This window comes from Cydia splendana, chromosome 15 (assembly GCF_910591565.1).
Source record: "Cydia splendana chromosome 15, ilCydSple1.2, whole genome shotgun sequence".
Lineage (NCBI taxonomy): Eukaryota > Metazoa > Arthropoda > Insecta > Lepidoptera > Tortricidae > Cydia > Cydia splendana.
Genome location: NC_085974.1, coordinates 10,690,664 through 10,717,735, shown reverse-complemented (window position 1 = coordinate 10,717,735; position 27,072 = coordinate 10,690,664). Strand labels below are relative to the sequence as shown.

At 38.1% G+C, this 27,072-nt stretch overlaps 2 protein-coding genes across 3 annotated transcripts; both read right to left on the bottom strand.

Annotated features, from left to right (window-relative positions):
- Window positions 1-237: 237 nt before the first annotated feature.
- On the bottom strand, window positions 238-17,803 carry LOC134797604 (dynein regulatory complex protein 1). 2 transcript variants are annotated; one of them, XM_063769915.1, is made up of 16 exons: window positions 17,610-17,803; window positions 13,969-14,156; window positions 7,843-8,078; window positions 7,551-7,757; window positions 7,144-7,311; window positions 6,508-6,886; window positions 6,317-6,414; window positions 5,975-6,100; window positions 5,615-5,740; window positions 4,164-4,206; window positions 3,843-3,924; window positions 3,531-3,610; window positions 3,039-3,179; window positions 2,195-2,297; window positions 1,774-1,937; window positions 238-447 (listed from the first exon to the last, which is right to left on the bottom strand). In XM_063769915.1, exons 1-16 carry the CDS (start codon window positions 17,741-17,743, stop codon window positions 257-259), a joined length of 2,466 nt encoding a protein of 821 aa, XP_063625985.1. In that variant the 5' UTR covers window positions 17,744-17,803; the 3' UTR covers window positions 238-256. The 2 variants fall into 2 exon arrangements, with proteins under 2 accessions (XP_063625985.1, XP_063625986.1); XM_063769916.1 differs by lacking the exons at window positions 13,969-14,156; window positions 17,610-17,803 and adding an exon at window positions 13,071-13,209.
- A 2,172-nt stretch (window positions 17,804-19,975) lies between these two features.
- LOC134797603 (large ribosomal subunit protein uL5) lies at window positions 19,976-24,564 on the bottom strand. The gene is made up of 5 exons (XM_063769913.1): window positions 24,424-24,564; window positions 24,017-24,178; window positions 23,392-23,541; window positions 21,591-21,738; window positions 19,976-20,129 (listed from the first exon to the last, which is right to left on the bottom strand). The coding sequence occupies exons 1-5, from the start codon at window positions 24,427-24,429 to the stop codon at window positions 20,002-20,004; spliced, it is 594 nt and encodes a 197-aa protein (XP_063625983.1). The 5' UTR covers window positions 24,430-24,564; the 3' UTR covers window positions 19,976-20,001.
- Between the last annotated feature and the right edge of the window lie 2,508 nt (window positions 24,565-27,072).

Sequence of the window (27,072 nt, the reverse complement as noted above, 5' to 3'; positions counted from 1 at the left end):
TGAGTGTTCCAAATTCTTAAATTCCATTTAGATAGGTATATGAAAATAATATTGGAAAAAGAAATAGACCTCAAAAATACTGTTAAATAGGTACTACACATAGACATTTACACAGCAAAAAAAAAAACGAACAAGATTTTTCGCTAAAATAAAATTTCAATCCATGAAACAATAACACATGCATCTATAAAAGCCAGTGTTGCTGTTGACAGTATTTGTATCTTTATCGTGACGCGCCAATAAGACTTAATAATGTTCAAATAGGCGGAAGTCTCGAATAAGCGCTTGGTACATCATCGGGGATTGTGCTCGTGAACGCTTTAGGGTATGAACCCATGTACTTCGGCTGCACCACGGGTAGTTCGGGCAACGCGCCGCGCATAAGGCGTCGCAGGGCCGCATTGCGACGACGGAGACCGCACACCTCTTCATGAAGTCTTTCTCGTTCTAAAAAAACAGTTTTATTTATGGAAACGTTGGTAATCTAGCGGTAAGGCGTGAGACTTTTAAACCGAGGTTCACATCAGGTTCTAACACTGCCATTTAGTATTAAGTAAATCATTTAACAATCGCTTTTTTATGAAGGAAAACATCGTGAGGAAAACGGGTTAGTCCTAATAAGACCTAATTTTATCTGGGTTGGAAGATTCAGATTGCAGTCACTATCTTAAAAGCTATAGTGCCTATGTCAATTCTTGGGATTAGGTTGCCGAGTTGCGGACTCCCAGGTCTCCCAATTGAGCGTTGGAAAAGAGTAACGGTAGGAGGATGAAATTTTATTCAGTTTGTGCAAAACAAGATTCACTGACACTCGACGCTGAGCTAGTGTTATATGTAATGTACCTGTCGTAGTCAGATCGTATAATCCGCCGTATTACATTACGGCTAGCCGTTATCAAAAACAGGGGCGTTTTGAAATGCGGCGGTTCGACGATTAGCCGGATTGTCATTGCGATACGTTCTTCAATAAGGCGGCCAACGTTTAGCCGCATCGTACTACTATTTTAGATTGTAGAGTGACCAGTTCTTTCGGTCGCCTACGTAACCGGAGTTTGACAATGTTTGCAATTTAATTTATTTTTACCATGGTCCCACCGCACTACATGTGTTTCTTTTCCAAAACATTTCCTTCACAACTTAAATAGACGGAGCCCCGCAAGCGGGGCTCCTATTTCTGGGCGGTTTGCCCTTCGGGCATCTGAAGCTACCTAACGAACCTAACCTACTTACCTACCTACGCTTTTTTCCCCAAAGTGTAATGTTTTCACGGACGTCTCACTAAATCAATAGGTAGGTAGGTTAGGTTCGTTAGGTAGCTTCAGATGCCCGAAGGGCAAACCGCTCAGAAATAGGAGCCCCGCGAAGCGGGGCTCCGTCTAGTTAAGTTGCGAAAGAAATGTTTTTTTAAAAGAAACAGTCCGACGAACTCCAGATTTGATGGACACCCCAGCGTTTGTCAGGCAGCGCCACGGGTGTTAAAAATGGGAACTAAAAACTGTCAAAGCGGCGACTAATGACTCGCTGTATTACATTACGGCTAGCCGTGTTGAAGAACGTATGGCGCCGAATACATTCCGGCGGATTCTCATTCAGCCGCATTCAATCCGGCTAATCGTTAAACCGCCGCATTTCAAAACGCCCCTGTTTTTGAAAACGGCTAGCCGTAATGTAATACGGCGGATTATACGATCCGACTGCGACATACCTATGTACAAAAAAGTGATTCAGAGGAAGACGCCGACGGTATGACGAAAGTGGCGAAGTTTTGCTTACCTTGTAAAATTGGCAAATAATTATTAAGCGCCGAAAGCATTCCATCCCAAAATTTGTCCTTTTCTGATGGAAAAACATCCTTCCACTCCATCCAATACTGTTGTATCTCCTCTGATTTTAATTTACGGGATGGAGTTGTAAAATCGGGCGGTTTCACGCTATCACTAAAACATTACAGGTCTAGTTATTAATTATTATTTGTAAACGTATCAACTTTTATTTTTATACAAAGTACGATGGAATTATGCTAAAGTGGAACAACAAATGGCAACTCAAAGGGTGGGTAAAGTATTCGATAGCAATACGCGTATTGAATCAAATGCATGCAGTGTATTTGTCCCTATTTCCGAATTCGGATTAAACGTAGTTAATAAGTTAGTTAACATTCTTAAACGCCATGTAAGTATTTGTTGATATTTACAGTATATCATAAAGTCGCCTTTTCTCCGGTGGAACGAATACCGAGACAAACTCTGCTAAGGCTGTGAGTACCTGCATTGGTTCAATTTCTAAGTAGTGCCCCACTGAAAAGAAAAGAGAAAGTTAAAAATTACAATATTACCAAAAGTTAACAAATATAATATAGTTTACAAATATGAGGAAAAGTTTAACCCCAACCAAGAACCAAATTTAATTGTATCAACTCCAAATTTTTTTTAATTACGCTGACAGACCGTATAAATCGTCACTTAAGTAAACTATTTAAGTTTTGCCATTACCGCAATTAATAATATGCAGGCATCAATGATATATTTTTATCGTTCTCCTCCACAACTCCAAAAAAGTCCTCACACAAAATTATTAGATATTTTTTTCGTACACACCCTATTTTTGACCTTATTGCCGTACAGCTGCATAACATGGGAAATAGGGAATATTAGGCAAAGCTCTGCGTAGGTGGCACCTTTGTGGCACATACAGTAAACAAACCACATTGACACATGGCCTACCGCGAAACAAGAAAATCGAAATTTCGTTATCTAATCTCTCTATCACTTTTGCATATTCGAGCGATAAAGAGGCAGATAACTAAATTTCGATTTTCGCGTTTACCGGTAGGCCCTTGTTAACAAACCACCTTGATGCATCAGTGTCATATTTATTGTCTGTGAAAACTTGTCAAAAAACAGTTTATAAAGGCACAGTATGTATAAGTTAGTTTATGAATTTACTGAGTCAGTAGTGCTGCACTCTGGCGGCAGAACATTGCAGTAATATCCCCTATTATTTCTGACTGTGTAATTACAAATTAGAGAAGTTCATACATGGGCAAAGGAATGTATTAACGGCCTTGATGCTCTTAGCGAGTGAGAGTTGGGAGGTGACCGTGACACCTCGCGCGTGCGGTCGCCGCTGACTTGGTGAAACTCCTGATTCCGTGATCGCGCCAGTACCCGCTGTGCCCACTAAAACATTGATAAGCATTTAATAATTTAATAATATTATGGAAAACCACTTTTAAAAACACAGCGGATTTATGAATAATACAAAAATAATAAATATGTCCACACTTCTATAACAAAAATACTAGTATATTAGGTTGATAAGGTTTAGCCATAGAGTCAGAACAAGCTAACTCTGCAGTGATGTTGATAGCACAGACTGTGCAAGTGTTTATTTAAACGTAAAACTTCTATGAAATTATTACGTTTAAAATATCACTTGCACAGTCTATGCTATCAAAATCGCTGCAGAGTTAGCTTGGTCTGACTTTATAGGGATTTTAAGGAGTTATATGTGAATTATAAAATATTTACCACTCAGTTCTCCACATTTTTGTATGATTTCATCAGCTTCTGTCATTAGTTGTACGTCTGACGGCGATAATTCCTGACCTCTGTAATAAAAAAGGGTTTCTTTAGACCAAAAGGAACAGGGTACATAAGGCAGTAATCGAGCTTTAAAAAACTCTTGTTTAAATTTAAAATCACAAAAATTACATAAGGACCGTGAAAAAAATGACACGGCTCATTGATCATGATTTAAATACTTTTGTAGTTTTACACACACACAGAGCACTTACTGGCAAAATTACAAACTTGTAATAGGACTAATAGGTAGTTACTTACCTAAACCCTACGTGGATTAATCGAGAACTCGCTGAAACACTTTTTGCCACACTAGATCGTGCCCGGACTGAGGACCTATCACCTACACAGATAAATCATCCAACAAATTAAATATTAGTTCCTGTTACAAGTTATAACAATATCTTACATATCGTCGCTATACTTACTCAACCTCATATCTGCAACAATCATTTAATGGAAATGTCGCTTTTCTTTCATTCGGAATACAGGTGTTTTTGTCATCAAATGAGTGTTGCTGATACGAGGTTGAGTAAGTATAGCGGCGATATGACAATCGTTAATTTAATTTAAAAATATTACCTCGAACTGATCTGGGGATTGTGTTACGTGATGCGACATCCTCCTGAAATGCGGCACGTTCGTAGGTTAGTAGAGTTTGGATCATAGCATATCTGAAGAAAGGGAAAGGGAAAAACCGCATATGTGCCGTAAAACTATGCAACTTTGCCCTGGAGTATTACCGTGGAAGCTATATTAATTTTTTTTTATTAAATGGTATTTGTTTTTGAAACTAACAAATCTTATACAAATTAAGTACCTATCATGGTAATGCATGTTTCAGTGGGCAAAGTTACCTTTGTAATCATATACCTACTTACCATCGTAGTTTGGTGCGCAGGTCAGTCGATTTTACCTGTACCGTCAATATAGCCAACTTTGCCCGCTTTTTTCGAAAAAACACGAATTTCTCAAAAAAAACAATATGACATCGTATGGCTTTTTTTTTGCTCAGCACGTCCATTGTAATCAATCGCTTCAGTTTACTTAAAGAATTTTTTTTTAAATCCTGTTTGTACCCACTTTTTCGGCGTTTTAGAGGGCGGGCAAAGATATCCGGGCTTGTGGCCAACATTGCCCACGTCAATTTGGTGCTGAAGTACAGCTCTTATGATGATGATGTCTAAGAATCACAAGAAGTTTTTGGGAAATCCTACCATTCCCTGTTAATAACTTATCGATAAGTATGTAAACTTTTGAATTAATCGGGTGGGCAATGTTGCCTACCAGTTTTTGCCCTTTTCCATACAAGACTCACCTAAGCATTTTACAAAGGCTAGGGTTGTCACTTTAGAGAAAACCTGTTACAAAAGTTTAATGGCCTAAAATATGAGTTTTGCTGTATTTTTCATGCGTAAAAGGGATAAAACATCTAAATAAAGGATAATAAGACCAATCAAATACAGTATATATTTATAAACTTACTTTAGTGTACAAACATAACCTTCTTTTACTTGCGAAGTTGGGTAAATTTGTCAAAAGTGACAACCCTAAGCCGTTTTTGGTGGTGGGCAATGTTGGCATCCATAGGTCTGAAAATTACCGGATTACATTGCCCACCGCCAAAACTTTTGTGTCTTTAGGCCTTTTTAGATTAAACCTCAATGGACATAATCTATGCTTCATGTTTTATAACTGAAACCCGGAAATATTTGTCAAAGGGTTCTCAATTTTTTTCTACATGCATTCATTTTTTAACAATTTTTTGCCCGCCGAAATATACCCTATATATGACAACTCGCTGAAAATTCCCAAGTCAAGTTGTGTACATGTTTGGTGTATAGTTTTGTCACAAATTTAACCTATTTTCTGCTAAAAATAACAGGGTGGCCATAAGTATTTAAAAATTTTCTACATTAACAAATTTGCTTAAAATTGTCGTTTTGGGCAAAGTTTCCCCTGGTGGCAAAGTTGGCTATATTCACGGTACCTAATATTAGTACAATTATTTAACTACAAGTTTAAACGCTTACAGGGATAGAAGATTGTTCTACGGATTCCGATTCGTTATCTGTCTCAACACAAACGGGACAAAAAGCGTAATTCAAAAAGACTTTGCACAGTAACTCGATATCTTCCTCGGCTTGAATTTCAAGAGCCTGAAAAACAAATATGAGTGTTATTCACATTTCTTGTAACGGCAATAAATGACAAGTACTTAGGAAATGTCTGAAATTACACTTATGACTTATACGACAGGGTACCCTTAAATATTGTATTAGGTAATCATTAGGTATAAATTCTAAACTATAAACTCTGAAGGACATGAAATTCATAAAGCAGATAAATGTAGGTAATGTATATGAATATATGTAATAGTAAAGATAAATTACCATAAAAATGGAATCTAAAGTGCATAAGTTTCTTGATGTAAGCTGATATTTTTCTATAAGTTTTAGTAAACGATCTTCTACTAGAAATCCCGTGTTATCAGCGACCAATTGAAGGATGTGTCGTACCTATAAATCAAAGGTTAATCAGACTAATAGACCACCGCATGTACCATCACGAACAGCGATTGTTGATCCATTTAGGGTCCTAGCTAAGTTGGTTGTTCAATACTTACGCTATGGAATGTCCAATTTAGCTAGAACACTAAATGGCTCAACAATCGCGGTTCGTGACTGTACCTACTGCCCAAATATTGATAATACCGAAGTACATAATTTGTTTACCAGTTTATCTTTTGCTGTTTTAGCTACCATATCCTTAGGATCTACTGGTTCCTCTTCAAAGATCGCTACTGCTTGAGATTCACTGGATGCTTCATGTTCTATAATAAAATTCAATGTTTTAAAACTTAGGACCTACGAATATACAAATAACACATAAAAATACACAAATCAAAGTTAGTCTATATACTTACCGTATTTCCAGAGAGGGTTTTTCGGGAGAGGTGGCGGTGGCGGAGGCGGTGGCTCTGATAAAATATGAGCATGTAAAGCAACTTCCACCAGTCTCAACTGTTTAGCCAGTTCTGTGCATCGCGCCATAGACATGCGCCAAATCTGACTAAATTTGTAATTGTTAACATGAGAAAATTGATAAGATTTCTTTTCCAAATCGTCCATTGCTTGCATTAACTTTACGATTTCCGCGTCGGCCTTCATTTCTTCGATGGCTCCATCTTCAGCGGCTTTACGGATTTTCGCACGCAATTTATTAGCGACATCGGACATTTTATTAATCTTACGTTTCTGTTGCGATCTCACAAATACATTTTCTTCTTCACGTTTTTTCAAAACCTGTTAAAATATGATATTACTTTATTACCTTTTTTAATCATACTTTCACACAAAGGGCATACCTTTCCTACTTAGACGGCTATCGCGCTGGTGTACTGTATCCGGATGCGGTAAATTTGTATAAGCAAGACGAATCTAAGCATGTCTATTACGCTGTGGTTGAAACCGCAACAGTGTGATAGAGAACCGCTTCAGTGGCCCTAAATCCTCAAGATATAAAATATGTACATATATGTATATTCTTATGATTTACCCACTTGATAAGTATACCCAATCTTTTCCGTATTTATGATACATGTGGCTTTTAATTTTTGGAGTTCTTTTTGTAGTTCTTGTATCAAGACCTCTAGCTCAATTTTGGCAACGCGAAACTTTTCATGGTGATCCCACATAATAGCTTCCATCTCTAGTTTATGTTCTTCCAGCTGTAATAAAATACAAGTTGAATATGGAGAAAAAGATCGAAAGCCATTCATACGAATAAGTCAAATTATAATGTCACACATTCAACTTATATTTAAATTAAAATTAAAATATTATTTTATGATGTTTTTATTTTGGTTTAAATTAAAATGTAAAATTAGAAATAGTGAAAGGTCTGCTGTACAAATTTAATGGATAAATAAATGAAACGAAATCATAACATGAACGTCTGAGAACGGACCTGTTCAGATTTAGACTCCATATGAGCAACTTCCTCCTTATCACGTTGCCTATATAAAGCATCCCATCGCTTGTTATTGTGGTCGACCATAGCATCACGCTCTATCTCGATGGCTTCTTGTATCAGCGCAAGCTGCTTCTGGTAAGCTCTCTGCATTATGGACACCTGCTTTTCAATCCTGTCCGAAAGTTCTTTTATATCCTTGTCCTTAAATCATATTAGGAAAGGGCATTAATATAAATGAAGAAATGTAGAATGCTTATATATTGACCAAAATTCTGAGCCAACCTACTTGTTTTTCTAAATCATCGTAATAAGCGATGTCCATAAGTTTGAGGTCGTTCTTTAACTCGTCAATCATTTTAGTTTTCTGAGCCAAAAGAAAGTCGCATTTTTCCTTCTGCTCTTTCATAGCCGCTTGAATGTCCAGGGGATCCTTGACAGTTAACATGACATCCCAGTTTGCCGTGATGAGTTCATATCGCGCTTGGCTATCCTCAGCTTCCGCTTCCAGTTTTTGCATAGATACTTGGAACGATATTATATAATTATTTAGAGTTAAAAATACGTGGAAAACGGAAATTAAGTAAGTAATACCTATTTATTATTTGCAAAGAAATACGTTTCAGTACCAACATTTAGAGATTTCAATTTAAGGCGTGCTTTTCCCGTAGGAGCTAAGCGAACCAGTTTTTTGAATCCATCGGAAATATAAGAAACAATGTTTTAAAATTGTGAAAAAAAAATATCTTATACTTAAGGATCTGGCAGATATGTTTTGGATCTCAAAAACATGATTAGATAAACTTTGCTCGATAGAAAAAAATTCCAAAGTTACGCCTTTTTTTAACAATAAATCAATCTCAGAGCTACAATACAAACTTTATTGGCTTGTTTTTTACATAAATGTATAGGTAATAAGATAATCTAGATGATTTGGATCACTTTGTCTCGGTAACATCATTAAAATAATTTCTATGTTTCAATACCTACTAAATCCGCAACCGCCATCACTCGCGAACGCACTTACGCCCTCTTCAGTCGCGCGGCAGCGCTTGTAGAGGACGGACCTGCGTCAGTGTGTTCCGCGCGGTCACGTGATTTTACCATTTACAAACAATGGTAATCAAAGCATATGAAACGTAAGAAAAAGTCACTAAGTGCTATAAAAACACACTTTCTGATAACAGAAGCATCTAATACTTTACGAGGTGCTTGAAAGCGCCTAGCTTTCCTACATCAACAGTTAAAATATTTCAGTATTTTCACTAGGTCAGCAACCAATTTCAATGTAGGTAAATAATATTATATTCCTAGATAATATAATTGTGAGTATGTAAGTATGATATATTTACAGTATTTCACCTTTACTGATATACCTACGTCCGATCTGCAAAATGATTATATTCCTTCGTGCTCTTTGACTCCTTTGAAAATCACAAATTATTTATTTGGATTGATACAATATGGGGATGTTACAATATATGTATAGTGTTACGCTTTTAGTATGAGGGTGCCGAAGGCACCCGGCTTTGGATCGCATGCAACGCGCCACGTCCGTCAAGCGTGCAAATTCATCATCATAATCATAAATTTAAATAAATATAAAATGTAAAATTGAAATAATTGAAAAAAATACCCTAATAGGCATATCGCAATACAATTATTTAAGAACTAAATACATATCACTAATTTTAATATTTGACCACGGTCGACATGAATTAAATATAATTGAGAGTTCAAGGTGCCTACAGGCAGTTCATCTTGCGCTTGGTTGTATTTTAGTCTTGTTCGAAGCGTCACACGTGAGGAGGAAGTTGGAGCTGCAACACGACCCAATAGGAAAAGTTACGATTTCCCAAGCACGCGAGGCCGAGGGCCGAGCTGCGGGAATGAAGTTCTCGCATGCGGATCTTTTCTTTCTATCAAAAGTACAACTTTATTTATACTACACAACAATAACAACAGCAGGAATGGACTGCTACCAACAATGTGGGTTAGGTTAGGTTAGAACTGCGACCCTCACAGGAACAGACTGCTACCAGAAAAGTGGGTTAGGTTAGGTTAGAAATGCGACCCTCACAGAAACGGACTGCTACCAGAAAAGTGGGTTAGGTTAGGTTAGAACTGCGACCCTCACAGGAACGGACTGCTACCAGAAAAGTGAGTTAGGTTAGGTTAGAACTGCGAACCCCACAGAAACGGACTGCTACCAGAAAAGTGGGTTAGGTTAGGTTAGAACTGCGACCCTCACAGAAACGGACTGCTACCAGAAAAGTGGGTTAGGTTAGGTTAGAACTGCGACCCTCACATAACCGGACTGCTACCGAGCTACAGGAATGAAGTGCTCGCACGCGGATCTGTTTGTCCTAGCAAAAGTACAACTTTGTTTCTTTTTCCCTTTGGAAAACAAGCTACTACGCAATTACAACAGCGCAAACAACAGCAACAACAACATTACCAACAACAACACGTCAACAACAGCACCAACAGCAAACAACACGCGTACCGCGGGGCCCTGAGGGCCCCGCGCACAGGGCAAAATCTAGTTAATATTATTAAGACGATTGGTAGGCCCAATGCCATTGAGCGTCTGGGTGGAGCTAAGCGCTCTGTACCCGCACCACCCGCTTACCCCGCTCACTGCGATCGTACGTGAATTTTGTATCGCTGCACCGCCACGAGGTTCAAAGAATAAGATACAGCCCAGAGGCGCGCAGTTGGCGCTATACTCGTATAATCTTTTGTTTGCAGATATTTTGTTGTTTGAGTATAGTTTAGTGGAGGTCGTAAATTACATGTCACGGTTAATACGACTCGCGTCCCACTTAATACGCCAAATAAAATTATATTATTATTATATATTACTTACCCATTCCGTTACGCACCGTGCACGTTTGTGTAATTGACATAACCGTCGTATCGGTAACCGTTCTATGAAACTTGCTAACTATGTAATCAAACTTGATGAATGAATGAATTTACTAGTAACTTTTGTTTACATAGTTAGCAAGTTCCATAGAATGATACTCTATGCAATACGCCGTTAGCCAACATTTTTTAATGTATTTATTCCCTACCTTAGGTTTTTTGTTTTGTCTAATATCTAAAATTATCTTTTATCGGATCCTTATCGGCGTAAGAATGCGACGCCATCGCCATCTGTTTGACTGTTATGGACCACGGAGTGCAAGCTATCGCTCCCATATTTATTTGCAGTCAGTTACTCTACGACTTTCTAGCTGAGCCTATCGTGGTAGCTTTGAACAAGGAGGTTATGTCGCTCCGTGATTTCTTTGTACCTAGTACCTACTGCTACTGTTTATGCTTGTGCTCGGCCCAAGTGCAGCCAAAAGGCTAATTTGTGGTGGGGAAATTACACTAAATCAATAACGCATGGACGTTTTAGTGTTTAAAGTAGTATCAGATGACCGCTTCCCATCAGGCGGCTCATTTGCTGACTATCAGATAAAAAAAGTGCCAAGTGCCATTTGGGTTAGTTACATCTCTATACAGGGTGTCCAGTAATTAATGGACAACCTTCTAACCATCGACAGGGCAGCTTAGGCTGGTCCAGAAAATGCACTTATAGGTCTAGTAAAAGTTTCGTGGTTTTCGAGATAATCGCACTTTTATGTCTTTTTTACTAGTTAGCACCATACTTCACTTTAAACCCCATCTAGGCCATATCTTTATTTGTAGAAATGTAAATAGCATGTGTGATACCATTTTAGAATCAGTATTAGATAAACTATTTTTAAGAAAGTTGGCCACTCTGTTCTCCATACATTTTTTTTTTCACCACAAGCGACCAGACTTCTTGAAAATGTTATATATATATATATATGGGCAGGCCACATTGCGCGCAGAGAAGATGGCCGATGGGATCGAAAAGTGCTCCAGTGGAGACCACGGACTAGCAAGCGCAGCGTAGGACGTCCACCCACAAGATGGACAGACGACCTTGTTAAGGCCGTCGGAAGACGCTGGATGCGGGTCGCTTCCGACCGGAATGGAGGTCCAAGGGGAAGGCCTATGTTCAGCAGTGGACGTCTTATGGCTGAGATGATGATGATGAGTCAGTTACAACTTAATTAAATATATATATATATATATATATATATATATATAATGTACTTAATAAAATGTAGGTACCATCGGTGCGCGAGTTTGACTCGCACTTAATTGAATTATTTTCTTGAAAACATTGTTTCGTTAAAATTGTGTGATCATTAAAGTAGGTATAAAGTCGATAGGTATTGTAAACAATAATTTATTAAGTTAGGCAACAAAAGTATTGGAAATTGTGATAATGAGACCCACCAAAAACATTTTCATGTAAAATGTTGCCAAGACGAAACCATAAGGCTTGCACTGACCAAAAAGTTATCAGAAATTTACTTTGAAACTGTTTTTTTTTTGTTTTTAGAGCTTATAAATAAGTACTACTGATCAGTAACAACGTTTTAATTTCACGGCAGCGTTATTGAGTTAAAGGAATCTGTAAAGTAAAATTGTTGATTAAGGTTAATAACCTTTATAAATAGAACCCTTAATTGACCGTCTCCTTTAAAATTGTTACTTTCCTTTAGGTACTTTAACTCGAACACGCTGCCATGAAATTAAAACGTTCTTACTGATCAATAATAAGTACACATGTCTATATAAAAATAATAATTCTACATGAAATGATCAGAAATACGTAATGCAAAAAATACATACGTACATATACAATAAAAACTCTAAAACGTGACCATTTCCCGGTCTAGTTAAAATACTGCCATCATAAGATCATTATACTGTGACCCGTCTGCTATGTTTACCGTGCGCGGCGCACGCTCACGAGCTCGGCGAGCGGGTCGCGGGACGCGCGGGCGGGGCTTCACGGTTTGCCGCGCACCTCACCCCCTCAGATTCGTTGATGATTCGAATCATATCGCCTTAAGTAGGTAACAAAAAACAGTGAGAGCTGATAACTTTGCCCAGCAGTGACTTGGGCAAAGTTGCCAACACTTTTATTTTCTGAAAGTGATACTAATAACTGCAAAAGTTCACCATGATTAATAGGCACTGATTTTTATCTTATAATATATATATATGATAGTTAGTCGAGCCAATTCCGTCAGTACCTACAGAAAAAAGCAGCAAATTTAAAAAATGTAGGCGCGAATCGCGATAGGTTATCGTCCCTTAGAAAAATTGAATTTCGCGCCCTTTTCTACTGACAAAGTTGTTTGACGGACTATATTATAATATATATCTTTTGCTCTCATGACGCTAATACCGTAATTAATTACCTACTTATATTGGTATTTTTTAAAAACATTTTATTTATTAAGCAGACGATCGGATGTGCATCCGCAATTTCGCACGTCGCTCCGGTGTGTGAGCGAGACACTACCATGCACGTATATAGCGATGTCCCTGTCCCACTCGCACACACGGATAACTGTGATAACCGGTGGTGATAGGCCGTGGCCTGCTCAATAAGCCCATAAGTGTGATTACCACGTTACTCACTTGTCTGCTTCTTGGTAAAGAGCGCACGCCGGGTAACCTCCCGCACATCGGTGGTTACTTTGACGTTGGTGACCTTGGCGGCCCCGTCTAGCGCCAGCCGCTGGAGCTCCTAGGCCGCGGCGGCCGTGGCCTGCTCAATAAGCCCATAAGTAGGGCATGCTCCCGGGAATTCCCGGTTCTCAAATTCCCGGGAATTTTAGTGTCAAAAGAACCGGTACTGAAGACCCGGTACCGGTACTTCCCGGTTCTCATCATATGACTATTTATTCCTATTTCAATAGTAGTAATGTTTTAATACTTTAGCTCGGGACATTATATTAACATTTAATTGTTTTAATAATGGTGCTATTTCATAATAGCACCCCACCGGGACCCAAATAACCCGACAAACTAACCTGGTAAAGTAGGCATTTCAATATTTCCAATCGATATTACGGATAATGGTAAATTATAAAATAAAAAAAAAAATAAAAAAATAGACGGACTTTTTAGCAATCTATTCGTTCTCGCTCTCGGGTCGAAATTTTAATTTCTGTATGCCGTGCCGTCATAGTGCTGAGTGCATCGACTACGCTACGGCCGTGTGGCTCGGCCCAGGCGGAGGTAGTGTGCCGGTTAATTTAGTAAAATAGGTTGGAACGCCAAAAAAAATGTTTTTTTTTTTAACAAAATAAGTCATTTATTAATAGTTATGCAATTATTTATATGAAAATAAGTCTATCATGAAGATTGTACGCTAACACAAACAATTTCTTAAAAATAATCATATGATGCCTTGAGAACCGGGAAGAACCGGGAATCCCGGTTCCGGCTGTGCCCAGAACCGGGAAATGAAATTCTTGGTACCGGGACCGGTACTGCATGCCCTAGCCATAAGTGTGATAACCACGTTACTCACTTGTCTGCTTCTTGGTAAAGAGCGCACGACGGATGACCTCCCGCTCATCGGTGGTTACTTTGACGTTTGTGACCTTGGCGGCCCCGTCTAGCGCCAGCCGCTGGAGCTCCTCGGCCGCGGCGGCCGTGGCCTGCTCAATAAGCCCGGGTTCCTCTTCCAATGCCGCTTCCTCGGGAGGTGCTTCCGCTCTATGTAAGTGCAAATTATAAGTACCTACATATAGGGTAGACCGGGGACAATAGAAACACGTCATGATTGAAACAAGTCAAATTTCTCGAAAACTATAAACCTATGTTTACAAATAAATATATGATTTATGATTTATAATACCTACGCTTCTGACTCAAGACTCGGTACACGCGGTCGGCCATGTTTGAATCCTTGACCAGTAGGGCTCGAGCGACGGTGCGAGACAGGTGTGTCCACGAGCTAAACAAGTTTTTCGCGGTAAAAAGTAAGAACTTGCGCTCTCGTATATTTTCTTATAACTTCGTTTACTCTTGTATTTTGACTAATCTAATTATTTTGGTGTTCGAGTTATGAATGAAAGAATGTTTTTAATGGCCATTGATCAGCGTTCGAGTCTTTTTTATATATAATATTTGACCTTGAAGTGAAAAACGAGGTGTGGGGACGATAGAAACAACTTGCTTGTGGACGATTGAAACGTTTCAATCGTCCTCGCGTTTTAATCGTCCCCAAAAGTAGCCGACTTCAAAATATAAGGAGGTTCTGTATTCGATGCACATGTTTGTTCTATTGATGTTCACTATTATTTATGTACCAATTTTTTGACCTAGTTGATAAATTGTGGATCTACGAAGTTTTTTTCGTAAAGAAATCTGCAGTTTTTTTATGTGAACATTTGTTTTTAACAGACTTAATAAAAAAGGAAGTTCTCAGTTTGACCCGTATGTTTCTATGCATGTATGTATGTTCGCGAAATCTCGCGTTCGGCTAAACCGATTTTGATGCGGTTTTCAGAAAAGTATTTTGTTACATTCTGGAGAAGGTTCTTGTGTATATAACAAATGGTTATTACAGATTTAAAAAAAAGGAGGATCTCTGTTTGACCCGTATGTTTGTAGGTACCTATACAATATAACAAATGGTTAGTAACTCATGCAGCTGCTCTCTAAAAGAATCATTTGGTGATTGTGACGATAAGCTGATGATGAAAGCAAAAAAATAATATTTTAAATAAAAAAATAATGAAACAGATAAAATCAAATTTAAAAAATAACGGCCTTAAATAAAAACTGCAAAACCAAAAATAATCCGTTCATGTAGGTACAGATTATATTTTAATCACGTTTTAAAGTCGGTGACAAACCTTACGTAATAGTTATTTGTTTTATAGAGTTTAGGATTTTTTTTATTTGGCATATCGCCATGTTTTTTTTTAATAAAACAATTTAAACTGATACGTATTTCATTTTACATCCCGAACGTTTGCAACACTCGTTGTCAAAGGGTAGGTAAACGGAATGGTTGTGATTGAAACATTGTTATAGTTGAAACAAGCACTTTTGTATGAAACATGATTATGCTTTTTTCTGCGATTCTATATCGTTATATTTTATAATTGCATTAAAATTACTTTGGTTAAGATAAATATATAAGGTAGCAGCAACAAAGAAAACTGAAAGTCGTATACTTATTTTTTTTTTCCCGCGTGTTTTTATCGAGATGTTCAAATGCTCATAAATTGAGAAATATTTATTTTATGCTTGCGGACTTTTGATGTGCTCATTGTATGCAGAGGTAGTGATGAAAAAGATTAAAACAGATATAAGTACTTTCATTGTGCCGAAGATATTCGAGTGTTTCAATTGACCTTACATAGTGTTTCAATTGACAGTCATGTGAGGTCAATTGAACCACGCTGCCCCATTCTCTTTATTAAATTATTGTCAAAAAACTATGGATTATAGACCATCCAAATACATTTCATTTAGGAAGCAGATAACTAACCTTGAAATATTTTGGGCGTACATCTTTCTACTCATAAAAATATAACGGTTACAGGCGGTTAAAGGAAAATTGTTTCTATTGTCCCCGGTCTCCCCTACCTAAGTCAGTCAGAAATAAGTAACACTAACTGCAGAAATCACGGAATTAAAGGCGAAATACACAAAAAAAAATTTTTTGTACACGGTTTTATTGCTGACTGTACTTCTTTTCATTTGCATGTAGGTATATCAAGTACCTACTTCTTGAGACTTCTCTAATGAGCCTAAACTCGATGTATTTGTGTTATTCCATCGAAGAGTTCCTTTGGTTACAAATTCGGTTGGCTAGTTTGACGGTAGGTACCTACTCGTAAAATTGTTTATAGTATAAAAATAATCGAACGAGCGAGCGAAGCGAAGTGAAGTTCTTGTTCTTACATTCGGCTGGCTAGGGGCACCTCCTGGCATTTCGATGTTTTTAAGCTGAACTATCAGAGGATAGTTTGATACACAATAACTTAAGTAAATGTATTCTAATTTAAATTATATTAGGTAAACATGTAGTTGAGGGCATTATATTTTAGTCATTAAATTATGAGTAGGCTCGATCACGGGGTTATGGAGCTAGAAGAGCCTAGAAGGTCCAAAAGCTATTTGTGAGGGGTCTTGCTATTCTGGTCAACTCCATTGCAAGAAAATATGAGTGGCCATAGTTGTTTAGATACATTGGTAGGGTAGGTGGATCGTTGTCTGGTCAATTGTGGTGGGTACGCGAGGAAATAGGCGTATCAGCCATCTTGAATTTAACATTTTTTATTCTATCGTGTCGAAAGTGAATTAGATATTTATGAATCTACACTATATAGTTTATAGCGAACCGCGAGTTTTCAGTTCGGGGCGAACTACTAGTGTAAGATGCAACTGAGTGGCGCGTCTTGCGGTGTGGATGCACCTTTGATGGTAAAAGCAGGCGTGGCTCACTCCGCGATTTCGTCGCTTTGCTACAGGTACATCCGTTCGGCCCCAATTTTGGGGTTTGCCATAAGCCGCGCGTGGCGCTGTCGCCACCTAGCGGCCATATCTGTGCTGATCGTAACAGACGCGTTTTGTTAGAGAGTGAGTCTTCTGTACCTAGTACTATTATTTATTCTGTGGTAAAAGTAAAAGCGCGCTGCTTATGTGTCATATATGTGGTGACCGCGACTCTTCGTAAACTCTCATAACGAGGTGTCTGGAAGGTAGTCTATAACCTAAGTGCAGCTATAGTAAGTACAGCTTGCAGTACGTAGGAAGGTATTAAATACTGCAAGCAGCTATCGTACAACATCTAAATAGGTACAGTCGCCATCAGATATATCGGAGCGGCCTAGGTGTTCACAATATCTGAACACGCACTCTATTAACCCCTTGACAATAGAGGCGTGTTCAGATATTTTTGAGCGCCTTGACCGCTCCGATATATCTGATGGCGACTGTACCTATCATAAAGTCACGCGGCAATAAACAGTCATGCTGTCTGTACTAATTGTTAATAGGCACAATCATAATTTTAATGCAAAACTACACATGGACCATACCATTATACAGGTGACCTCTGATTACTTCTAACTAATATTGGGATCGGATCAATTTATATGGGCGGTGTTCGCCGGTTAATAGCAAAACAGCATCATAAACTCAAAAAGTTACTTTTTAATAGCCTCCTGCCGGCGCTTGATACGGAGGCCTCTGGCTGCCTTCCGCTCATCAGGATCCACCGAGTATACTTGAGGTTCTTTCGGGGCAAGCACATTATCCTCGTCATCGTCGTCTTTTCCGTACATATTGGTCACTTCGCGGCCGTGTGTTTGTGTATAAAATGTTCCATCAAACTGCTTAAACAAATTTCGTTGCTATGGTAACAAGCGACGTGAAGGCAGTGTCGCCATCTTGTGACTACTTCGGGCAGTTTTTAGAAACATTTTTCTTTTTATTTCTACAGCTTGGGGGTTGTGCACAAATCATGCGGTGTTTTCGGCTACTTTTTGACCCCCCCTCCCCCTTGGTGATATTTGGTGAGGTTTTTGGCTACCCCCCTCCCCCCACACAACCTCACGTGTATTTTTTTATTCGACTCAATTTTAACGAAACCGAGAAAAAGTATCTACTCATGTGGTCGGTTTTTTTTCTTAGTTTCGTTCACTGTAGAAAAATACACGTGAGGTTTCCTAATACCCCTCTCCCCCAACGTGATCTATCGTGATTTTTTCGTGACCCCCCTTACCCTGTCGAACCTCGCGTGATTTGTGCACAACCCCTTGGCAAAAAAGAGTAGAAATTAAAAAGTGGCAACACTAGTCTACTCTTTTTTGTGCCAAGCTATATTTTCGTGCTATTTACACGCTAGGCTGGTGCGCGCTGAGGCGGGTTCTGTTTGTAGGCGCTTTTCGCTACATACGGTTTTTAGGGTTCCGTACCCAAAGGGTAAAACGGGACCCTATTACTAAGACTTCGCTGTCCGTCCGTCCGTCCGTCTGTCACCAGGCTGTATCTCACGAACCGTGATAGCTAGACAGTTGAAATTTTCACAGATGATGTATTTCTGTTGCCGCTATAACAACAAATACTAAAAACAGAATAAAATAAAGATTTAAATGGGGCTCCCATACAACAAACGTGATTTTTGACCAAAGTTAAGCAACGTCGGGAGTGGTCAGTACTTGGATGGGTGACCGTTTTGTTTTTGCTTTTTTTTTTCGTTTTTTTTTTGCATTATGGTACGGAACCCTTCGTGCACGAGTCCGACTCGCACTTGCCCGGTTTTTTCCCGTTTCGGCTACGCTCGTAGCGCCTAGTTCGCGCTGGCACTGAATGTGTTCCAACAAACCTCCTTAGGTTCTGTTCTGGTTAATGCGTATGACTATGACAAATTGAGTGACAAAATCAGAGGACAAAATTGGACAAAATAGCTGTGTGCTTGCCAAAATATTGACTTGACTTACTTGCAGTAAATATATTTTTCACATCACCAATTCGAAAAACGGCTTTTTCTTCCCTACTAGGAGGGATCAAAGTGGCACTTTTCTTCCCTGCTAGGAGGGATCAAAGTAACACTTTTCTGTTCTAGCACACAATTTTTAAATTTTTTTGCACATTATTTTTTTAGCTTAAATAATCTGTTTAAGCATCAGATTGTGTCAACACTCAGATTTTTTTATTTTCCTCATTTTTGATGTGAAAAGCAGTATGTGTCACACGGTATCAAAATTATTTCGTCTTGGGCATTAACACTTGAATCCCTCATTACGCTCAGGATTCAACGTACGCCCTTGACGGAAATATATAATTTTGATCCCTTGTAACACAAACTACTATTTCTACTTGAGAGTTTTTATAATCTCTGGTTGGGCTGGGTTACACACATGTTACACAAATTCCTAGATATATGGAATTTGCAGGACGTATAGGCAGCTTGATGACATTTGCTTACAGCAGGCAGTAGAATATGTATTTTTAACCTTTTGAATGCTAATGCTATACTTAACACGTTCCCGTCCGGGTGCCCCCAATGTGGGGTCATGAGCTTTTTTTCAGGAGTCCGCGCTTCCACTATGGGTTCCCAACTTCAAGTGGAAGCACACTTGGACGTGTGATTTTGTATTATCAACTAAAACTTTAGTATGTGGACAGGTGACCGTGTTAAGAATCCCTAAAGGCGTCGCCAGTTAACATGCCTATAGCATCCATAAGTATCCTTAGTTATGGCGTCGTACATCTACATAAGTAGTCAAGGTATCATACTTTCAAATGAGGGTTTTACAGTGTTCATGACATTTTTGGCTATGACAAGATCGATGTCGAGTGTTTTCAGTACCATAACGGTATTAACAGTTTCGTGCTCCAACAAAGTCACACCAAATGACCTTCCTACTTTTAAGTGCTTAGTTTATGGTCAGAGAAAAATTAAAAAATAATGGATTCCCCGGCTCGACAATATCGGCAGTTTCTTTTAGACACGATGAGTATGAGTAAATATAAATAGTGATGGGAGGAATGTACAAAGATAAAGACAATACTATTTTTCAGGTCATTTACTTTTAGTTCACTTCTTACTGTTAAGGATGATACCATCATATTTCTGCTGGAACCACTTCATGGCATCCTCTTTCGTGAGGCGGTGAGGGAAGCCAACCTTGCCAGTCTTGCGTCTCCTGTGCGCCACATTGAAACCTGGAAAGGAGAAATTACCCAATTTTCAATACAAGGTAAGTGTAGAAATACCATCTGATCTGAATGTTCATTAGAGACTACCACATCCGTGACTAATGCACAGATTAATGCTATCTATGTGAACCTTGTCGAATGCACGAAGGTTGAAATTGGGCTGTAGCCGGGCGCGTTTGACATATTTTTGGTCAAAGGGTTAATAGTAGGGATGTACCGACTAGTCGCCGACTATCCGGCCTCATTTGTAGTCGGCGATTAGTCGGCAAAAATGGCCGATTAGTCGGCACTTTATAAGTGACAGAAAAACAGGGCATAAAGAAATAAACAGCAAATATTTACCATAAGCTTTTCACCTATTTTACCCAAATTCTTATTTAGGGTGCTTACGAAAACTTTTGTTCGAATTATTGACCGCTTGGTCGCTTTCTTGTCCGATTGTCGTATGAAATATAGCCTTAGGATTTTTTTATTTATTAAATTTTTCAACGTTATTATTTATAATATGACTTATATGACGAATAGCGCGACGAAAAAGGTAAAACGGTTGTGTTTAAGTGCATCTGAACCGAAATTAAACGAAACTAAAATCTAATGATCCGGCCGACTAGCCGACTAGTCGGCCAACTAATCGGCCATCCGAGCGCCGATTAGTCGGCTAGTCAGCCAAATCAATAGTCGGTACATCACTAGTTAATAGCTTTTCATATATTTAAAGAAAATAATGTACCTTTATTACAGAGAGAAATACTTAATAATGCAGTAAATCTCTTTGTATAAAGTTTTCATATAGCACATACTTTACAAAGTGAAGGTTTGGTGAATTCTACACTTTTGAACAAATGTGCATGCTTAATACAAACTACAATTACAGTATAGCAAGAACGTACTTGATATGCCAATAAATACGTCAAATCAGTTACTTTAAACTTGATTGAAACAAATAGGCAATACAATTCATTAGTATAAAGTTTGTCTAGTTGCTGGTACAGCAGACTGCAACCCAATTGCAACTTGTATGGGAACTGCACGCCAACTGCAATGTCGGCGTGCAGTTTCCATACAAATCGCGGTCGGGTTGCAGTCTGTCTGTATTGGCCCTAAGTCTTTTCTCCAGCTTTAGGTTCTTATATTTTAAATCCAAAAGTAATGAATTTCTATTCTATTCTGAATATTTTTGGATGTTTGTTTGTACCTTAGTGTTGATTGGTATATGAAAAGGATGTCCATATTATTTAAGGCAGTTGTGACATTTCAATCAAAAGGTAACACATCGTCAGTTATCGAAAAGGTTGATCTCAATTTGAATCTTTATGGAAATAGCGCCTTATTGACAACCTACAATAAGTACCCTTTTGGTTGAAAATAGCACATTTGGTTTTTTTAGATTTATGCTAATTTGGATCTCTAGATTCTATAATATGATATTAAGTTATAATACTTTATAAGCAAATGCAATGGACTTACCAGGTCGCCCTAGGACAACGTAGAAGTCAAGACCGTAGATACCGATGGAGGGATCATACTTGATACCCAGATCAATGTGTTCCTGGATACCGAAACCGAAGTTGCCGGTGGCGGAGAAATTGTCACGACGCAACTCGTATTCTCTTACCTGCAAGGAAAAGTAAGAATAGGCATAAAATACTAATAGAAAGTAAGTAAAATTTCATCCTTTTTTTTATGGCAATGCAGTTTAATTTCAACCTAAGCTATATATTATAGTTCGTTTTTTTTAGCATTAGAACTAAGGTAAACAATCTTGATGTCTTTTAATTGAAAAACACATTTTAAAAATAAGTTACAGCAAATATGTATCAATTATAAATATAATACAATCATTTATATTCTTCTGCTTTCATAAGTAATAGTTACTGATTTTTAAAAAGCGTTTTTCAATTAAAAGACATGTCAAGATCGCTTACCTTCTTTCAAGTTCTTTCTAATGCTAAAAAAAACGAACTATAGAACAGGGCTCTCCAAACCCCGGCCCACGGGCCAAATAAAACCTACTATAAAGGTATTTTTTTAGCTGTGGGGCAAATACATCACTATTGTATTGTAACAGGTTTCTGCAACTTGACAACTAGAGCCTATACTGCATCAGGATAACATCACTAAACATTGTTTTTGTATCCTCCTAAGGACTAAGGTCCATCGTACAAAAAAATTGCCAGTCGAATTTCAAGTCAACAGAGAAGGAAATATGGTTAAATTTAGTTTTGAAATTGATTAGCCGGGTCCACACAGAGCACGACCGAGCAAGACACATCCACACTGTAGTCAGTGTAGTCATCAGTGTAGGCACGTCTACACTGGCCGTTTTGTGCGCGAGGAAATTGCCTCGCGCGTATATGCTCGCTCTGTGCGCCCGGCTAATGAATAAAAAAAAATGCAACTGTTCCTATTGAAAATCGTTTAAATTACACAGAAGTAATTAGTACTAGGGATAGGACCATGGGCCTTATGAGAGTATCGGAGCATATCATTAATAAATTAATAATGGCAACCAGCTTGAGATCATTTAACGTGACCAAAAATAGACAAGCACACATAGTTGACAAATTTACCTTGCTTTGTTCATCACTTTCATAAAAAAAAAATTGTAGTGTAATGGATGTAATTTCTTCTAGTATTCCAAGCAGTAAAAATTCAGTGTTTGGAAGTTGCAAATTAGAAATAATGCTATTGCATGAATTTACAAAGCAACACAAATAGTTTGTGAGACTTGAACAATTCATGCTAAACAGAATAATCTTGTATTCAATGAACCCTATAACATTGTAATCCAATATATTTCTGTGATTATGAGTAATTATTAATTGCAGACATTGGTATTCTCAATCAAGTCAATCGAAAGTAAGTAAAGATGTTGTCAAAAACTTTCATAGATTAGAACTGGGGCCCATTTCTCAAATGGTATTAGTCTAATATTATTAGTGTGTTGTCATGGTAACCCATACAACTTGACAGTTTGAGGACAAATAATATTAGTCTAATACCATTCAAAAAACGGGCACCAGTCTGATTAGACAAAATCAGTTGATTGAGGTATTTACTCAATTCCTAGAAACTGTTCAGAGATAACATAAACAATTGGCTCTCATAAAGGGAATCAAATTGGTAGCTTTATGTAATAAATGGCCCCAAATATATATACCATAATATATACATAATACTACAAAGAAAACACTAGCTTGCATAGCACACACTCCACTTGCATAAACTAAATCCATAATTCACCATAACCACAGCATTCACTACTCACTTTGAGACCTCTTTCAAGGATTTCCTCGGCCTTGGCGCCTCGGACAGTGCAGTGGACAGCGATCTTTTCATTACGCCTGATACCAAAGGATCGTACAGTGTAGCGAGCCTTGGAGAACACAGGCTGCTGGCCAGTCAACTGCTCCAACACCTGGAAATCAATAACAACTCCTTAATAGCATTCCACACTACATTAAACAAATAGTGGTACACATAATTGACTATAAATAATTTTAAACCAAAAGTCAATCATCAACATCATACTTTGCCAATAGTGAATTGAAAATTACAGCAATTAGTCACATACTTATTAAACACATTTTAAAACCTACATAATCTTCAAAAACATAGAATACAAACTTTGAGAAAAGACATACATTGAATGATACAAGTGTTTTGTAATTTCTTTTAGTATTCTGAACAGTAAAGCAATAGTGCTCAGAAGTTGCAAATAAGAAATAATACTATTGCATGAATTTACAAAGCAACACAAATAAATTGTGAGACTTGAACAATTCATGCTGTCTACCACTTGCTTCACACATAACCTTAAACATGTCGACGAGTACACAATACACCCGGCTTTTATCATATTAATTTCTATGTTAAATAAATTGAATACTAACCTTAGCGGCACGGGTAAGCCTGTCTCCGGACTCTCCCACACAGATGTTCAGGCACAGTTTCCTGATATGAAGGTTTCGCATAACATTTTTGGAGTTGTCTTTAGGAGGCTTCTTCTCCTTCTTCTCCTTTTTGCCTTTGTTCAACGCGGGCGGTGGTACACGCTGAAAAATACATACTCAATTCAAAAGAGGCATCTTCTCACAAATAATTTCTTATTTTCTATGTTGACTTGATCAGCTCAAGATTTAAGGTTAAGCCTCACAACGAATGTTAAGACTAAAAATATAGCATTAGTAATGCACACGGATGAATTTAAAACCACTTAAACAGTAACTAATTTCCCAATTTGCTAATATTTTCACAGATTAATATGGATACATTCACTGGTTATTAACAAAACACGTACCGCCATGATCACAATTTCCTAAAAAAGAATTTGAAGGAGTCATAAACAATATAGAACTCTGTAGCGTCAGTGTCAAAATAGTATTACCAGTATAAAATTAAATTAAATGGCAACATATTATGGAAAACCATTCACTGTCCGATTTAACGGCCAAGTAAGTGCTAACATTGTTGAAGGGTGTCAGGTAAGGGGCATTGGGGTAAATTCGAAAGCGGATTAATTTTTAAAATGGCATATATCTATAAAACCAGGAACTCTTCATATTGTAGCAACACTTACGCTACTGCAACGCTTACTAAGGCATCTTGCTTGCCGTTGATATAATTTCATGAATCTAGTATAACTGGATCAGGCATGAGGGATGGGGGAAATGACTAAACGTTAATAGCTATGGATTATGGTGGGCAACATATAAACTCGACCAATCATAGTGTGGCATTGCGTATGTTCTTTCCCTCACGGACGCACGCGTATAGCACATCTATAGAATCCTACCATATATGTCGCCGTTAGCGATGCAACGGATAGTTGTTTGGCCGGATACCGGATATTCGGCCTGACCATCGGCCGAATATTCGGTAATCGGCCGCCGAATATTCGGCCGGCGGAACTATACCTACATTTCGGTTTTTTAGGTGCATAATGCACATTGTGCAGGTTTTGACCTGTTTCCTAAATTCCTAGTGACCGTTCGCACGGACTCATTTCTAGGATCGAAATGAGTGCGCGTGCAAGTCAGTGGAATAGTGGAATGTTTAAATTGTTTTAAAATAATAAACGAGTATGATTATGACAGTAACTGTTTCTTAGATAGAATTTGTTTACTCCGAAATCAAGCAATGTTAAATACTATCCGGTATCCGGCCGGATAGTAGGTCACTCTCCGGTATCCGGCCGGATACTAAAATAATGGCCAGATAGGCCGAATACCGGATAGTAACCGAATATCCGGTGCATCTCTAGTCGCCGTACATGCGTTAAAGATGTAGCTATAAGTTAGAGCGAGAAAGACAGGTTTTGACCGCACCAAAGTCGCGGTGCGGTGCGGTAGTCGGTTACGGTTTTATGTATAGATATAGATGGTCAAGCAAATCTTGTCAGTAGAAAAAGGCGCGAAATTAAAATTTTCTATGAAACGATATCCCTTCACGCCTACATTTTTAAATTTGCCGCCTTTTTTACTGACAAGATCTGCCTGACCAACTATAGAATGTGTACTGTAGTGTAGTCTGTGGCCGACTGCAAAGTAAAATACTTTGCTTGTGCGTGAATAGCTCCCTCTAATTTTATACATTTTGCACTGTACAAAACGTTTATTGGCGTTGGAAAATAGATTGTATATTTAATGCGGTAAGCGTCAATTTTAAAATTAAAATCTTTAATCAATAAAGTTTGTTGGATTAGCAGGACGTAGGTCAGTCAGTTTTATGTTATTTACCCCGGCTACACACGTAACTATAAATCGTAGCGATTAAACTGTGCAGTCTGAACTGCGCAGTTTTATCAACCGTGTGTATGACAAATCGTTGTCGATTATCGTAACGATTTGTCATACACACGGTAGATAAAACTGCGCAGTTCGGACTGCACAGTTTAATCGCTACGATTTATCGTTACGTATGTAGCCGGCATTAGATGGCTTTTAGTTTTGTCGCCAATCGTCTACGAATGTATATTATTTTAATATAGTAGTCATAAACATATAGTAGTAATTTAAGCACCACAAGTTAATACTTATGGAGAGATATTATATTTATCGATGTATGTTTTCGTACAGGGATTTTTACGATGTGTTCAATGGGTTGTAATTTAGTTATAATTTTATACAACAGTATTTAAGCTTCGGTTGAAATGGGATGTACGAGATCAATAATTAATTGTGTATGACAAACTTACGATATGTATCATAATATGCTAAAATTAAGGCTGAGTTAATTAATACCTCCCAAGTCAGTCTTGTATACCTACTTAATTGAGGAAGACGAAGTATAGTACAACTGGTTAAGTATATAAACGACCGGTGGTTTTTAAAACTGCATATATACCTAGTTCCATCAATATAAAAAATATTTTGTTATCTACCTCTACGTAAAGGCCCCAGTACACAATGGGCCATCGCCGACCACTCCAAGGGACGCATTTATGCGTCAGAGGGAGCAAGTGGTATTGCTATCTCATTCTACCGCATGGCTGCGTCCCTTGGAGTGGCATGCGATGGCCCATTGTGTACTGGGGCCTTAATAGATGTAAAGTCTTCCGTACCTATCTTTCTTACAGAATTATGTTATTTACCTTTCTATTTGAGTACCTATAATTTACTATAATGATTACAATCCAATCTGAATTTTTACAATTTATAACATACATAGGTATGTACTGTACCTATCTATAAATTGTACCTAACGCCACCATCTTAATGACTACCCACTATAAATGCAGGTACCACCACGGTACCACCATCATTAATTTTTACAATCACCTACCTGCTACCTGCCTCACCTTTTAAGTGCAATTAGGTAAATTGCAGAGGTAGTTGATCCCGTAAAGAGTGTTATAAGAAAAAATATCTTATAATGGAACAATCAAGCTCATTAAATCATAAAACATTAAAGTTTTATTGTTCTATTTGCGATACATACACAAACTCGG